The sequence below is a fragment of the Anomaloglossus baeobatrachus genome, chromosome 5, assembly GCF_048569485.1.
Source record: "Anomaloglossus baeobatrachus isolate aAnoBae1 chromosome 5, aAnoBae1.hap1, whole genome shotgun sequence".
NCBI lineage: Eukaryota > Metazoa > Chordata > Amphibia > Anura > Aromobatidae > Anomaloglossus > Anomaloglossus baeobatrachus.
The window spans coordinates 403,320,190-403,336,925 of record NC_134357.1 but is presented as its reverse complement, the minus strand read 5'-3'; the positions used below and the strand labels follow the sequence as shown (position 1 = coordinate 403,336,925).

The following is a 16,736-nucleotide window of genomic DNA, read 5'->3' as shown; positions in this document are numbered from 1 at the left end:
TCGTGGGGTACTACAGGAGGTTTGTAAAAGATTTTGTGGGACTATCAGCCCCCTTGACGGACCTTCTCAAAGGCAAGAAGTCCGTCATGGTGCGCTGGACTCCGCAGGCCGAGGACTCCTTCCGGGCCCTGAAGGAGGTCCTGTGCGGACAGCCCGTTCTGGTCAACCCTGATTTCCGGAAGGAGTTCATAGTACAGACTGACGCCTCGGAGGTCGGCCTGGGGGCAGTGCTGTCTCAGGTGGTTCAGGGGGAGGAACACCCCGTCACCTTCTTGAGTAGGAAGCTCACCCCTCCCGAGCGGAATTATAGCGTAGTGGAGAAGGAGTGCCTGGCGATCAAGTGGGCCTTGGAGTCCCTACGCTATTACCTGCTGGAACGGCAGTTTCGCTTGGTGACGGATCACTCTCCACTGGTCTGGATGAGGTCCGCCAAGGAACGGAATGCCCGGGTTACCCGGTGGTTCCTTTCTCTACAGAACTTCCGGTTTACGGTTGAACACCGGGCCGGTAGGTTGCAGGGCAACGCCGATGCCTTGTCCCGCGGCCCGTGTTTGATGGCAGGAGTTCAACCCCGCACACTTGAACTGAGGGGGGGGGTATGTGAGACTGTGACCGGGGTTATCTATGACGGCCGGTATGTCTCACCCCGGTTGTGCTCACTCCATGATAGAAAGCAACTCCACTCCGGGGTTAATGCTGTTTCCCTACAGGCTTCAGGAAGGGTTAAAAGGAAACAGGAACGAGGACAGGTGTGCCGGGTGTGAGGGAGTGATCACATCTCCCTGAGTTCTCTGCCGGAAAGGCACATATGTACTATTGTGGACTTGTTCTTTGGATAATAAACCGTGTGCTGTGAACCTTGGTGCCTGGATCCCGTGTCTTCTGCAGCGCAGCCGACGACGCTACCTCACAATATATATAGTGGAATTGTGTTTTTTTTCATCATTTTATCTATTCCATTTTTAGTGCATTATATTTTAAAATCAATGACGTCATACAAATCGCAGATTGTAGCACAAAAAAAAACAACCTCTTGTATGTCATGTTGATGGAAAATCAAAAGTTATGGCCCAAGAAATATGGGGAGAAAAAAATGAAATTGCAATGATGAAAAAGTCCCTGGTCACTAAAGGGTTAACTTCAACGAGTTTGTATTCCTGTGTATGACTGCAACCTTCTCCATAAAATTTTGGTATGACTATTATATTAAATTACAGCTTTTACATGATATGGATGAAGTGCATTAGCCATAGGATTCCCCTACTGGTCCTTGAATTTAATTATTGTCTTGGCTGGAAAGCCAGACCTTTATTATATTGTTGGTGTTCTACTTGCAGTACTGTTAAAGTGGATAAGTTTTCATTTCTGAGCATGAAATTTTAGGAAACAATGCTAAAAAATTTTTTTTCTCGTAAATGCATTTTACAGATCGTTCAAGAAAAGTGTTAACAAAATGTCAAATTGGGATGCATCCTACTTTTCCCAGTGGATATTTCTTTAAAAGACAATGGTTTCCAATATACTGTAACTTATCAACCTCTGAACCCTTCACTCATATATCATCATGTCTTGCTAACAAAATGATATACCTAATGGGAGATTCAACTCTTCGTCTGTGGATTGAGTACTTCCCGAAAATCATAAAGAGTATGTATGATGTTACTGTATTCTTTTATCCCCTGATTATGCTTTATATATATATTCAGATGAAGCTTAAAGAGCTTGAAGAATATCCTCCTATGACCAGTTAAATAAATATTATAAATGAGGTGTGGAGGAATCCACATCCAAATCAAAGTTCCTAGAACTCAAAGCGGCAAGTCTTGTCATTTTGACAATTTTAACGAACAAACCATTAACATACAGTATGTGTCTTTATGATTCATAGCAACTTCACAAAATTATACTCACTATTTTATATATTTTTTCGTCAGCATTTAAAAAAAAGTAGCTGATAATTTAATGACTGCTCGAGAACAAACTATTGGGAGCCCGCACTGATCACAAGTGAATAGCCCTTGATGATCTCCGTAGACAATGAATGGAGAGAGTAGTGTGCCTCTGAATACATTGCTACATCCTAATGTGACCTTTTCTGAAACTTGTTCATGGGATCAGTGCGCCTCCAGCAGTCAGACTCATAGCAAGTAATCCTGGGGACAGGTGATATAGAGATTGTGCCAGCTCAGTAAATTAAAAGGAATCTATCAGCAAGTTTTTGCTTTTTAATCTGATATCAGCAGGAGATAGGGGCTATAACACAGATTCAGTGATGTGTCCTTTATTAAACTGAGTACTGTTGTTTACTTACAGTGAAGGTTTTAACACTTGGAAATTATCATTGCTGGGAGTAGCTGTCTCATGACCATCCCCCCGCCAGCAGCGACGCGTGGAAGCGACGCTGCACTTGGTAACTAAGGTAAATATCGGGTAACCAAGAGCTTGGTTACCCGATATTTACCTTTGTTACCAGCACACACCACTTAGCGGTGGCTCCCTGCACTCCTAGCCAGGGTACACATCGGGTTAATAAGCAAACCGCTTAAAGGTAAATATCAGGTAACCAAGCAAAGGGCTTCTTGGTTACCCGATATTTACCTTGGTTACAGCTGACCGCAGGCTGCCAGATGCCGGCTCCCTGCTCCCTGCACATTCAGATCGTTGCTCTCTTGCTGTCACACACAGCGATGTGTGCTTCACAGCGGGAGAGCAACGTCCAAAAAATGAACCAGAGCAGTGTGTAACGAGCAGCGATCTTACAGCAGGGGCCAGGTCGCTGCTCAGTGTCACACAGAGCGAGATCGCTAATGAGGTCACTGGTGCGTCACAAAAAACGTGACTCAGCAGCGATCTCGCTAGCGATCTCGCTATGTGAGAAGTACCCCTAAGCTCTGCTACATCTGAAAACTCTGATTGTGTCATAACTGCTGCACCCAGTAAAGGAACTAATACATGTACTTACTGTTAAGTAATAGAGTTGAGCGAACCGGTCGCGGTTCGGCTCGAGGTTGGTTCGCCGAGCCGAGGTCCCGTTCGAGTTCGGTTCGTCGAACGTTCGACGAACCGAACTCGAACCAATAGGCTATCATGGGAGGCAATCACAAACACATAAAAATGCATTATAAATGTACACATACAGTTAATAAACATTGCCATAACACTTACCGGTCCCCGCGATCCCTCCTGCACTCTGTCTCCTGCCGCTATTCCATCCGATGATCGCTGAATCCTCCCGGTGCCTGGCACTGCCAGCAGAGATGCAGGACCTATCGTGACGTCAAAATAGCCATGTGACCAGTCACGTGGCTATTATCTCATTGGCTACAGACTGGTCACATGACTATGACGCGTCATGTAGGACCTGCGAGTGCATCTCTCCGGTACACGTTGCACATTTGTGTATCGCCGTGTACCGGCGACATGCTCTAGCACACGGTCGACTCCCCGCTCCGTTAGGGACCGGCTGACACAGCCGGTCATTAACGGAGATCACCGTTGCCATAGCAACGCAGTTAGCGGTGGCGTCACCGCTAACCGCGGCTCCGGGAGCACCATTGCTATAGTAACGCGTCTGTCAGCGTTACCGCTGTTACCGCTAGCAGCACTGATCACTCATGGAGTGAAGGCTGCACGCTGCTTCTCGTGCAGCTTTCATGGAGTGAATGCTCCACGGGAAGCAGCGTCTTCCCCCATGCAGCAGTGATGTAGCAGAGCTGCATTTGTTGAATGAGAAAAACAGAAGACCATGGATCGTGGAGGGCTGACAGGGGGTAATAAAGATGGAGTCTCTAATGTGTCTGTGTATTTATTTCTATTAAAGTATTTTTTCTCTGTGTGGTGTCTTTTTTTTAACCCTTTATTGGAGATTCTTAATGGCCGGGTCAAACGTGCCTGACATTAAGAATCTCTGGCTTAATACTGGCTAGTAAAACAAAGCCAGTATTAACTCATGATTACCCAACAAGCCACCCGGCTCCAGGGCTGTTGGAAGAGTTGGATACAGCGCCAGATGATGGCGCTTCTATGAGAGCGCCATTTTCTGGGACGGCTGCGGACTGCAAATCGCAGCAGAGGCGCCCAGAAACCTCGGGCTAACCTGTGCTGCGGATTCCAATCCACAGCTGCCTAGTTGTACCTGGCTGGACACAAAAATGGGGCGAAGCCTACGTCATTTGTTTTCTAATTATTTCATGAAATTCATGAAATAATAAAAAAAGGGCTTCCCTTTATTTTTGGTTCCCAGCCGGGTACAAATAGGCAACTGGGGGTTGGGGGCAGCCGTACCTGCCTGGTGTACCTGGCTAGCATACAAAAATATGGCGAAGCCCACATAATTTTTTCAGGGGGCAAAAAACGTCTGCATTCAGTCCTGGATGGAGTATGCTGAGCCTCGTAGTTCTGCAGCTGCTGTCTGCTCTTCTCCATACAGACAGACAGCAGCTGCAGAACTACAAGGCTCAGCATACTCCATCCAGGACTGTATGCAGAAGTTTTTTGCCCCCTGAAAAAATTATGTGGGCTTCGCCATATTTTTGTATGCTAGCCAGGTACAGCAGGCAGGTACGGCTGCCCCCAACCCCCAGTTGCCTATTTGTACCCGGCTGGGAACCAAAAATAAAGGGAAGCCCTTTTTTTATTATTTCATGAATTTCATGAAATAATTAGAAAACAAATGACGTAGGCTTCGCCCCATTTTTGTGTCCAGCCAGGTATAACTAGGCAGCTGGGGATTGGAATCCGCACCACAGGTTGGCCTGAGCTTTCTGGGCCCCACTGCTGCGAATTGCAGTCTGCAGCCGCCTCAGAAAATGGCATTTTCATAGAAGCGCCATCTTCTGGCGCTGTATCCAACTCTTCCAGCACCTGCCTGCTATACCTGGCTAGCATACAAAAATATGGCGAAGCTCACGTCCTTTTTTTGTAGTTTTTTGGCAAAAAAAATAAAAAATGCTTCCCTGGATTTTCCATTGCCAGTGAAGGTAACACCAAGCAGTGGGGGTTAGCAGCCAGTAGCTGCTTGGATTACCCTTAGCTAGCAATACAAAAAATGCAGCGGGAGCCCATATATATATTTTTTTAATTATTTATTTAAATAACTAAAAACAAAATGGGCTTCCCTGTATTTTGATTGCTGGACATCACAGTGCTGTAAAAATAAATCTTTAAAAAAATGACGTAGCGCTCCGCGGTATTTTTGATTTTCAGCGCAGATAAAGCAGACAGCTATGGGTTGCCACCCCCATATGCCTGCCGTTACCTTGGTTGGCAATCAAAATACAGGGAAGCCCATTAATTTTTTCTATTTAAAAAATAGTTAAAAAAAAATGACGTTGGGTCCCCCCATTTTTGATAGCCAGCTAGGGTAAAGCAGACGGCTGTAGCCTGAAAACCACAGCAGGCAGCTTTACCGTGGTTGGGGATCCAATGTGGAGGTCCCCTCAGGCTCTTTTTTATAATTATTTTATAAATATTAATAATTACACAATAAAAGTAGGGTCCCCCCCAAATTGGATCACCAGCCAAGGTAAAGCGGACAGCTGTGGTCTGGTATTCTCAGGGTGGGAAGGTCCATAGTTATTGGGCCTTCACAGCCTAAAAATAGCAGGCCGCAGGTACCCCAGACGTGGCGCATCCACTAGATACCCAACATCATAAACTGTCAGTACTAACAAAAAAAAAAAATCGACAAAAGAAATTTATTTGAAAAAACAGTCCCCAAAACATTTCCTCTTTCACCAATTTACTGTAGGAAAAAAAATAAAGGGGTCCCACGACGACTCTGGACCGTCTAGAATATGGGAGGGAGACACTCAGGGAACGTATCCCCCATTTTCTAGGAGTGCGGACCCTTCATGTGAGGAGTGTTGGTGCAATGAATCTGCACTCACTCTCCCCGGGTCCACAGCAGCAGAGTCCATGTCGTAATGGTTGCTACCAAAGCTGCAATGCCCTGCTCATGAGGTAAGGGCATGCCTAATCAGGAGAACTACTATAGAGGAAGCTCTGCTCACTGGTATATAGGTGTTCAGAGGTAATAATAGATAAAATTAGTGAATAACCTCGGCACTCTAAATCTCCCAGACTAAGTCAGTAAGTCACAATGGATAGTAATGCAAAATCACTCTTTATTGGTCCATATTAAGAAAAACATTTTTTTCATAAGCATATATGTTTTTGTCAAAAACAAGTTACAAATGACATTTCGGCCTGAGCCTTCGTCAGATTGGACTTATCTGCATGTAATCATGAAAAATGACAATAATCAGTATCACATAAGAGTGAGAGAACAATAACATAAACTCGAACAATGTAGAGGTACAATTGGGATGCAGCAAAAAAATTGCAACACAGCAAGAAATGAAACACATGATACAAATGTCATAATACAGTACAAGGACAATATAGTAATGACAAATATGGGGTCAGAGTAGGCTTAGACAGCTCTGGTACGAAAGAGATGTCAATCATAAAGTAACATGTGCAGTAGGTGTAGAGCTACACTATGCATGGCAGATGGGTAGACCGACCATAGAAAAAGAACGGAGAAAAAGTGGAGAAAAAGTGGAGAAAAAATGGAGAAAAAGTGAAGAAAAGGTGGAGAAAAAGTGGAGAAGAAGTGGAGAAAAAGTGGAGAAAAAAATGTAGAAAAAGTGGAGAAAAAATGTAGAAAAAGTGGAGAAAAGGTAGAGAAAAAGTGGAGAAAAAGTGGAGAAAAAGTGGAGAAAAAGTGGAGAAAAAATGGAGAAAAAGTTGAAAAAAAGTGGAGAAAAAGTGGAGAAAAAATGGAGAAAAGTGGAGAAAAAGTGGAGAAAAAATTGAGACAAAGTGGAGAAAAAAATGTAGAAAAAGTAGAGAAAAAATGGAGAAAAAGTTGAAAAAAAGTGGAGAAAAAGTGGAGAAAAAATGGAGTAAAGTGGAGAAAAAATGGAGAAAAAGTGGAGAAAAAAATGTAGAAAAAGTGGAGAAAAAATGGAGAAAAAGTGGAGAAAAAATGGAGAAAAAGTGGAGAAAAAGTGGAAAAAAAATGTAGAAAAAGTGGAGAAAAAATGGAGAAAGAGTGGAGAAAAGGTGGAGAAAAAGTGGAGAAGAAGTGGAGAAAAAATGGAGAAAAAGTGGAGAAAAAATGTAGAAAAAATGGAGAAAAAGTGGAGAAAAAATGGAGAACAAGTGGAGAAAAAGTGGAGAAAAAATGGAGAAAAAGTGGAGAAAAAGTGGAGAAAAAGTGGAGAAAAAAATGTAGAAAAAGTGGAGAAAAAGTGGAGAAAAAGTGGAGAAAAAGTGGAGAAAAGGTGGAGAAAAAGTGGAGAAGAGGTGGAGAAAAAGTGGAGAAAAAATGGAGAAAAAGTGGAGGAAAAAGTGGAGAAAAAATGGAGAAGAAGTGAAGAAGAAGTGGAGAAAAAGTGGAGAAAAAGTGGAGAAAAAGTGGAGAAGAAGTGGAGAAGTGGAGAAGTGGAGAAAAAGTGGAGAAGTGGAGAAGAAGTGGAGAAGAAGTGTTTGTTCATGCCAGATGGGAGATAAATAATTTTTTACCGGCGCTGTCATTTACTGTAACGTGATCATCGGTGTACGGTGTATACCTGTGATCACGTGAGCGGGGACCGGAAAAACCGTCCTGAATCATGATCTCCAGGGTCTCAGCTAGCCCTGAAACCCCGGAGATTTTCTGACGCTGGGGGGCGTTATTCACTTATTTCTGCCTGCTGTTTATAAACGGCAGATCAGAATAAGGCTACATTAACACGACCGATCCATTTTTGCGGTCTGCAAAAACTAGTCAGTTTTATTTCACGGGTGCATCTGTGTGGCATCCGTTTCCGTTCCGTAGACGGTCCGTATGTTATCTGTTTGTCATCGGTGTGCCTTCCGTTTTTTTTGTGTACTGCAAAAAAACTGAAGGAGGGTAAATGCATAAATTTACCCAGGATCCATAGCTTCATCCTACATGAGGCGGTCACATGTTCACTCCAGTGCCATTTTCTACTGCTTTTCACAGTGTAGAGCGCTCTGGTGATTTTCTTGTGCTTGTGCACTTCATATCAGTCTTTTCTGTCATTATAATGGCAGAAAGACACATAATGTCCCACTCTCCTGCATTTTGTAATTTTGCACCCTTTGGTGCCTTTCATGTGGCACTAAGGGGTGCTTAGCTTTGTATTTAGCCAAAAAAATGAAAAAACAAAAATGACGTAGGGTTCCCCCTAGTTTTTATTTGAAAAAACACTCCCCAAAACATTCCCTCTTTAACCAATTTATTAGAAAGAAAAACAAATCCAGGTCTTGTGTAATCCAAGGGGTTGCCATGATGATCCACACTGTCCCAGTCAATGAAGAGCAGAATGTTCCCCATTGGCTGGAAGAGCAGTGCAGTGACCTGAGCTAACATCAATGGGTCAGCCCAGGTCACTGCAGGGGATGACAAGTGCTGCTGTCAGCGAGGTACATTACCTGCGCTGATCTCCTGCACTGCCGACAGCACCTGTCACTGAGTTCAATGACCGCCGCCTTCACAGCCAAGTATCGCGAGAGGCCCGTGACGTCACCGCTAGTCAGTCTCGGGTCGGAAGCGAGAGAAGGTGATGTGACAAGCGGCGGCCATGGAGGACAGTGACAGCGCTGAGGTCGGGATGGCGGGAATTCATTACCGCAGGTAAGCCGAGCGGGGCCATGTGTGCACAGTGTGTGTGTGTGTGTGTGTGTGTGTGTACGTGTGTACATGCCGCGGGCAGGAGGGGGCGGAGTGAGCTGAGCGGGGAAGTGTGGGCTTCCTGCACGTAACTAGGATAAACATTGGGTTACTAACCAAAGCGCTTTGGTTGGATACCCGATGTTTATCTTGGTTACCAGCTTCTGGCAGGCTGCCAGCGATGGCTCCTGCACACTGTAGCTGTAAAAAGCCCTGCTTTTTGCTGCTAGAACCGTTCTCGAACGTATCTAGAACTATCGAGCTTTTGCAAAAAAGCTCGAGTTCTAGTTCGATCTAGAACAGCCCCCAAAATCACTCAAGCCGCGAACTGGAGAACCACGAACCGCGCTCAACTCTATTAAGTAAGTATAGTGAAACTGAAATGGCCACAACTAGATATTCTCCATATAAGTGATACGTATAATTAGCGATGAGCAAATATACTTGGCACTATTCGTTACTTGCACGAATATTACGGTATTTGCGATATCCATTACTCGTCAAGCATTTTGCTCCTTGCATTGTAATTTTCAATTCTCCTCCCTGCACCTGATTTTCACCCACTAAACATGCAGGGATTGCTTGCCAATCACAATAATGCCAGAGCCATCTTTGCTACTGGCATTACTGTAATTGGGAGGTGCAGTGAAGTTAAAAAAAATTACTTGTAGTCATTAAAGCAGAAGAAGAATACTTACAGTTCCCCGCAACTGTCACACTGCTTCCTGGTCTGATCATTAAAGTTCATGAATATGCACACTCTATAACAGTGTCTCTGAGTGGCTGCTTTCCTCACCCACCCTCTGGGCTGGCGTCTCTGATTGGTTGGCAGCAAAAATAAATAAATAATTAGAAAAAATTGCGTCAGGTCCCCCGTATTTTGTTACCCGGCGCAGATAAAGCTGACGGCTATAGGCTGCAGCCCCCAGCTGTGCACGTTATCTTAGCTGTGTACCAAAATACGAGGGACCCCATGCGTTTTTTAAAAATATTTAAATAAATAAAAAATTTTGGAGGTCCTTCCCCAAATTTTTATACCTAGCTAAGCAGCTGGGGGCTGGTATTCTCAGGTTGGTAAGGCCCATGGTTACTAGGCCCTCCCAGCTTAAAAAATAGCAGCCTGCAGCAGCCACAGAAATGTCGTATTCATTAGATGTGCAAACCTGATTGCCCTGGTGCCATAGTAATCGGGGTAATATAAGGTAATATAAGGTAATATAATCACAGCTATGAATTGTCAAAACTGAAAGATATCATACTGTGAGCTACACCTCACAGATAGGAATGAGGAAATCTACCTTGCCTCAGAAAAGTCCCCAAAGTAATAGCCAGTCTCCGAAATATAAAGATTACGGTGATGTAGGAAAACACGATACACAGATAGGAAAAATAGATTTAGCAAAGGTGAGGCCCGACTACCTAGATACAAAGGAAAGAAAAGGAAACTGATTGCGGTCAGTACAACACCCTGCAGAAAAATACCAAACTCCTGATAGTAAAATTGGCCCTGGAGGTCGAACGACCTCACCCCTACTATATCAGGTACTCTTGTAAATAATGGGAGAACAAAATACCAAAAAGAACACAAAAATACAAAAGTGCAAATAATCAAGTTTGACAGGGAGAGTCTCCCTTTTCTTGCAGAAAAGGTAGCAAAGGGGGAACCCCCATGCTCACCAAACTAGAAAAACAAATCTTCACCTGCAAGAAAACAGATTCCAAAAAAACAAAAAGAAAAACACACACCCTAAGGTGTAAACCAGGAAGCAAAGCAAAAGCTTGCAAACTTATCTGCAGAGGTCTTGCACAGGAAAAAAGGGAAGAACAAAACTCCAAGCCAGGTTCAGAGACTGAGGAAAATTCAACTATCACCGGCACCAGCAAGGCAAAAAGTGCTCTCCTATATTCACCAAGCTTATCTGCAATAGGACGTCCTTAATTCCCAATTAACGCTGACACCTGTCTGAGTCACAGACTCAGACTCAGCTTCACTACCATTCCTGGCCACTAGAGGGAACTCCAAAACAGCACCCACACAGACGACATTCATAACACCTGTAAGTCAAAAGAAATAAGCACAAAACACAGAGAAAAATCCATTCATTAAGAAGAAAAACAAAACAAGAAAAACAGCCTCTTTCTCCAAATTTAAAACCCCCAAAACATCCTTGCTCTTATATAGCAGATGACGCAATGCGTGGTCACATTGCAAAACGTGACCATTCATTGCTGTGAACGGTGATGTCACTGAGTTCACCAGAGGTCACAACTAGGGTTTCCATAGTTCCCCAGCTGTGACCTCAAGTGAATTCCATTCTGGATTAGGCGATGTGTGCACATTTAGAAATTGGTTGCAGATATTTCTACACCAAACTTACAGCTCCTGACAAAAAAATGCATCGAGACAGCATCAAAATGCATGAGGTATTGGAGTATCTTTTTGTCAAGAGATGCAGATGCGGCTCAGAAATGTGTGGAACCAGATACTGAACGTATACACATAGCCTAGTCTGGTAATCCAGCATTGAGTTTAATAATTTCACCTGAGGTCACAGCTCAGTAATAGGTGTGTCTCATAGAGAATACCAGCCTCTATTGGCTTTATCTTGGCTGGGTATCAAATATGGGGAGGGGGGACTGAACGCCTTTTTTTTAAATTATTTATTTAAATCATTTAAAAAGAAAACTCATGGGGGTCTTTGTATTTTGCTACAAAGCCAAGATAACGTGCACAGCTTGGGGCTGCAGCCTGTAGCTATTTGCTTTATCTGCGCTAGATATAACAATTTGAGAGACCCTGCTATTGTTTCCAATTTTTTATATATTTTTATAGTCCACTGTGGGATGTAGGCAGCTACTGTGAGGGCAACCAATCACAGACACTGGCACAGAGAGTGGACAGGGGAAGCAGGACTGCAACCAATCACAGACACTGTTTGTTACAGAGGGTTGGCGGGGGAAGTAGTGCATATTCATGAACTTTGATAATCGGACCAAGACATAAAGTGACAGCTTCGGGAAACTGTAAGTATAATTCTCCTGATTTAATCCCTGTAATACTGTGACAAATTTTTCCCAGAAAACAAATGTGAGTCAGAAATGCATCCAGACATCTTCCCCATGCTGTTCCATCAATTTCAGCATTTTTACAGCCCTCCTAGACCTACTTTCAAGGTCCTCCAGAAAATTATTCGAGTTTCCCATTTACTTGCATCAGGTTTGTTTTTCGGTATGAAAACACACATTATAGAAATTATTCGGAACAAAGAATTTGAACTTGAATATTTGACTATTCGCCCATCTCTAGATATAATATGAAGATGAATGTGGTGCTTTTTATTAACAATATGTTACGATAGCAATAAAGAATAAAATAAGTTTGGAATTATAATTCATATGATTTCTATTTTAGAGCATTTTAAATATAATACTTTAGTTAATTTTAATAATAATCAAAAAATATTAGCTTCAATAACTCTATATCAAAATCTCTTTTCATGAATTATTTTGACTTTAAAATCAATTCCTTTTTTCTTCTTGTTTGCAGCACTTAAGTTGTATAATAATCATGGAAACGGTGTGCACAGGACATATTTAGAATTTGATTTGACAAATCATATTTACATCCAGTGGAAGAAGCATGGACACCCCTTCGTTACTCAGAGCTTTTTTTCAGTGAAGGACCATGCCTATATTGCTAGTGAAATTGACCGGATAGGAGGAGGTTCTAACACTATAATAGTCATTACTGTAGGACAACATTTCCGACCTTTTCCTCTTGACATGTTCATAAGAAGAGTTCTTAGTATACGCCAAGCAATTGAAAATTTATTTTTAAGAAGCCCGGATACAAAAGTCATCATAAAGTCAGAAAACACCAGAGAAATGAATAATGATGTTGAACGATTCAGTGATTTTCATGGATATGTTCAATATCTCTTGGTGAAGGACATCTTCAGGGGACTTAACGTCGGTGTAATTGATGCTTGGGACATGACAACGGCCTATGAATCATACCGTGTCCACCCACAAGAATTATTCATTAAAAATCAAATTAATCTGTTTCTTTCTTACATCTGTTAATTATATTAATAAACGGTTGAAGCCAGAAGTTTACATACACTATCTAAAAAGACCCATCTGCTGGTTTTTCTCACTATCTGACATGGACTCAAAATAAACCTTTCCCACTTTAGATCAATTAGGAACCAAAATTATTTATATTTGCCAAATGCCAGAATAATGAGAAAGAGAGAATATTTTAAGGCATTTTTATTACTTTCTGCAAAGTCAAAAGTTTACATACATTTCATTTCAATTTGGTACCATTGCCTTTAAACTGTATGGCGGGCTTTGCACGTTGCGACATCGCAAGCCGATGCTGCGATACCGCACGCGATAGTCCCCGCCCCCGTCGCAGGTACAATATCTTGTGAAAGCTGGCGTAGCGAAAATTATCGCTACGCCGGCTTCACATGCACTTACCTGCCCTGCGACCGTCGCTCTGGCTCGGCGCCTCCTTATTAAGGGGGCGGGTCGTGCGGCGTCACTGCGACATCACACGGCAGGCAGCCAATAGGAGCGGAGGGGCGGAGATGAGCAGGATGTAAACATCCTGCCCACCTCCTTCCTTCCGCATAACCTACGGAAGCTGCGGTGACGCAGGTAGATGTTCCTCGCTCCTGCGACTTCACACACAGCGATGTGTGCTGCCGCAGGAGTGAAGAACAACATCGGACCATCGCGTCAGCGTAATTATGGATTACGCCGACGCTGCACCGATGATATGATTACGACGCTTTTGCGCTCGTTAATCGTATCATCTAGGCTTTACACACTACGATGGCGCATGCGATGCCGGATGTGCGTCACTTTCAATTTGACCCCACCAACAGCGCACCTGCGATGTCGTAGTGTGCAAAGCCCGCCTATGACTTGGGTCAAACATTTTGAATATCCTGCAACAAGACTCTCACAATAGTTGGTAGTAATTTGGGCCCATTCCTCCTTACAGAACTGGTGTAACTGAGCCATATTTGTAGGTCACCTTGCTCACACCTGCATTTTCAGCTTTGCCCATAAATACATTTTCAATAGGATTGAGATCAGGGCTTTATGATGGCCACACCAAAAACATTGACTTTATTATCCTTAAGCCACTTTGTAACCAGCTTGGCATTATGCTTCAGGTAATTGTCCATTTGGAAACCTATTTCCACCCAAGATTTAAGTTCCTGGCTGATGTCTTGAGATGTTGCTTCAGTATTGCCACTTAATCTTCTTTCCTCATGATGCCATTTATTTTGTGAACTGCACCAATCCCTACAGCAGCAAAACAACCCCACAAAATAATGATACCACCCCCGTGTTTCACAGTTGGAATGATGTTCTAAGGCTTCAAAACTTCTACCTTTTTCCTCCAAATGTAATGATGGTCCTCATGGCCAAACAGTTTAAGTTTAGTTTTGTCAGACCACGGAACATGCCTCCAAATATTAAGGTCTTTGTTCCTGTGGGCATTTGCAAACATTATTCTGGCTTTTTTATGTTTCTTTTGGAGTAATGGCTTCTTCCTAACATAGTGGCCTTTCAGCCAATGTTGATTCAGTACTCGTTTCACTTTGCATAATGACATAATCTTATCAGCTTCTGCCAGCATCTTCACAAGGTGTTTTACTTTTGTTCTTGGTTTTTTATGCACATACCTGACCAAAGCACGTTCATTTCTGGTACATAGAACCCGTCTTCTTCCTAGCAGTATGATGGCTGAACATTCCCGTCTTGTTTGTAATCGTGGATAGTATAATTTCATTGTACAGATGACCGAGGCACCTTCAGGTATCTGAAAATTGCACCCAAAGATGAACAAGACTTGTGCAAGTCCACAATTCTCTTCCTGACATCTTGGCTGATTAATTTTGACTTTCTCATGATGCTACACAAAGAAGCAGTGTGTTTCAGGTGTGCATCCACAGGTGTCTCTAATTAACTCAGATGTTGCCAATAAACGTACCAAAAGCTTCCAAAGACATGACATCATCATATGGACTGTCCCATATTGTTTAAAGACATAGTACTCTTAAGGCCCCATTACACGCTACGATTTATCTGACGATATGTCGTCGTGGGTCACGGTTTTTGTGACGCACTTCCGTCGTTGTTAGCAACGTCATTGCATGTGACACCTACGAGCGACCGCTAACAATCTTAAAAAAGGCCAAAATCGTTGATTGTTGACACGTCGTTCATTTCCCAAATATCCTTGATCTTTTAGGTAGAGATGAGCGAACCGGTCGCGGTTCGTCTCGAGCTTGGTTAGCCGAACGGATGTCGCGTTCGAGTTCGGTTCGGCGAACCGGTTCGGCGAACCACTCGAACCCCATAGGAAACAATGGGAGGCAATCACAAACACATAAAAACACATTATAAATGTACACATACAGTTAATAAACATTGCCATAACACTTACCTGTGCCCGCGATCCGTCCTGCACTCTGTCTCCCGCCGCTTTTCCATCGGTAATCGCTGCGTCTTCCCGATAACCAGCAGTGATGCAGGACCTATCGTGATGTCAAAATAGCCATGTGACCAGTCATGTGTCTATTATCTCATTGGCTACAGACTGGTCACATGGCTAGACGTCATGTCCTGTCCTAGCTCCGGTCACTGCATCTCTCCAGTACGCGGTGATCGTTTGTGTATCTCCGTGTACTGGCGAGATGCTCTGGCACACGGATGACTCCCCGTTCCTGCATGGGGCGCTCTTTACAGAGTCAGCCCATATGCAAGGACTGGCTGTCACAGCCGGTGAATAGCGCCATCGGGAATCACGTGATCAGAGCACCGTTGCCATGGCAACTCGGCTGTGAAGTCACCGCTAACAGCCGGCAGCCTGTGGTCACTCTCACTGAGTGATTTCTGCACGGGGCAGCAGCGTCTTTCTCCCATGCAGTGAAGCCTTCTGTAGCAGAGCTGCATGGGCTGAAGGAGAAGAAGACAGAAGACCAGGATCGTGGAGGGATTAATAAACATGGAGTCTCTAAGTGTGTCTGTGTATTTATTTCTATTAAAATATTGTTTTTCTGTGTGGTGTCTTTTTTTACCCTTTATTGGAGATTCTTAATGGCCGCGTCAAACAAGCCTGACATTAAGAATCTCTGGCTTAATAGTAGCTAGTAAAACAAAGCTAGTATTAACCCATTATTACCCAGCAAGCCACCCGGCTTCAGGGCTGCTGGAAGAGTAGGATACAGCGCCAGATGATGGCGCTTCTATGAGAGAGCCATTTTCTGGGGCGGCTGCGGACTGCAATTCGCAGCAGAGGTGCCTAGAAACCTCGGGCTAACCTGTGCTGCGGATTCCAATCCCCAGCTACCTAGTTGTACCCGGCTGGACACAAAAATGGGGAGAAGCTCACGTCGGTTTTTTTTTTTGTTATTTCATGAAATTCATGAAATAATTAAAAAAAGGGCTTCCCTATATTTTTAGTTCCCAGCCGGGTACAAATAGGCAGCTGGGGGTTGGAGGCAGCCGCACCTACCTGCTGTAACTGGCTAGCATACAAAAATATGGCGAAACTCACGTCATTTTTTTTTGTTTTAGTTTTTTGGGAAAAAAAAATAAAAAATGCTTCCCTGGATTTTCCATTGCCAGTGAAGGTAACACCAAGCAGTGGGGGTTACTAGCCAGTAGCTGCTTGGATTACCCTTATCTAGCAAAACAAAAAATGCAGCGGGAGCCCATATATATATATATATTTTATTATTTATTTAAATAACAAAAAAAAAATGGGGGTCACCCCAGGCTCTTTTTTTATAATTATTTTAGAAATAATAATAATTACAAAAATAGTAAGGTCCCCCCAAAATTGGATCACCAGCCAAGGTAAAGCGGACAGCTGTGGTCTGGTATTCTCAGGGTGGGAAGGTCCATAGTTATTGGCACTTCATAGCCTAAAAATAGCAGGCCGCAGGCACCCCAGAAGTGGCGCATCCACTAGATGCGCCAATCCTGGCGCTTCACCCCAGCTCATCCCGTGCCCTGGTGTAGTGGC

At 43.5% G+C, this 16,736-nt stretch overlaps 1 protein-coding gene across 1 annotated transcript in view; it reads left to right on the top strand.

Annotated features, from left to right (window-relative positions):
• LOC142310216 (NXPE family member 2-like) overlaps positions 1–12,766 on the top strand; it is a 96,678-nt gene extending 83,912 nt beyond the window's left edge. Inside the window, exons 4-5 of the mRNA XM_075347704.1 lie at positions 1,429–1,647; positions 12,231–12,766. Of these exons, the coding sequence (XP_075203819.1) occupies positions 1,429–1,647; positions 12,231–12,766 (755 nt within the window). The remainder of the gene's footprint in view (positions 1–1,428; positions 1,648–12,230) is intronic.
• Positions 12,767–16,736: the final 3,970 nt, after the last annotated feature.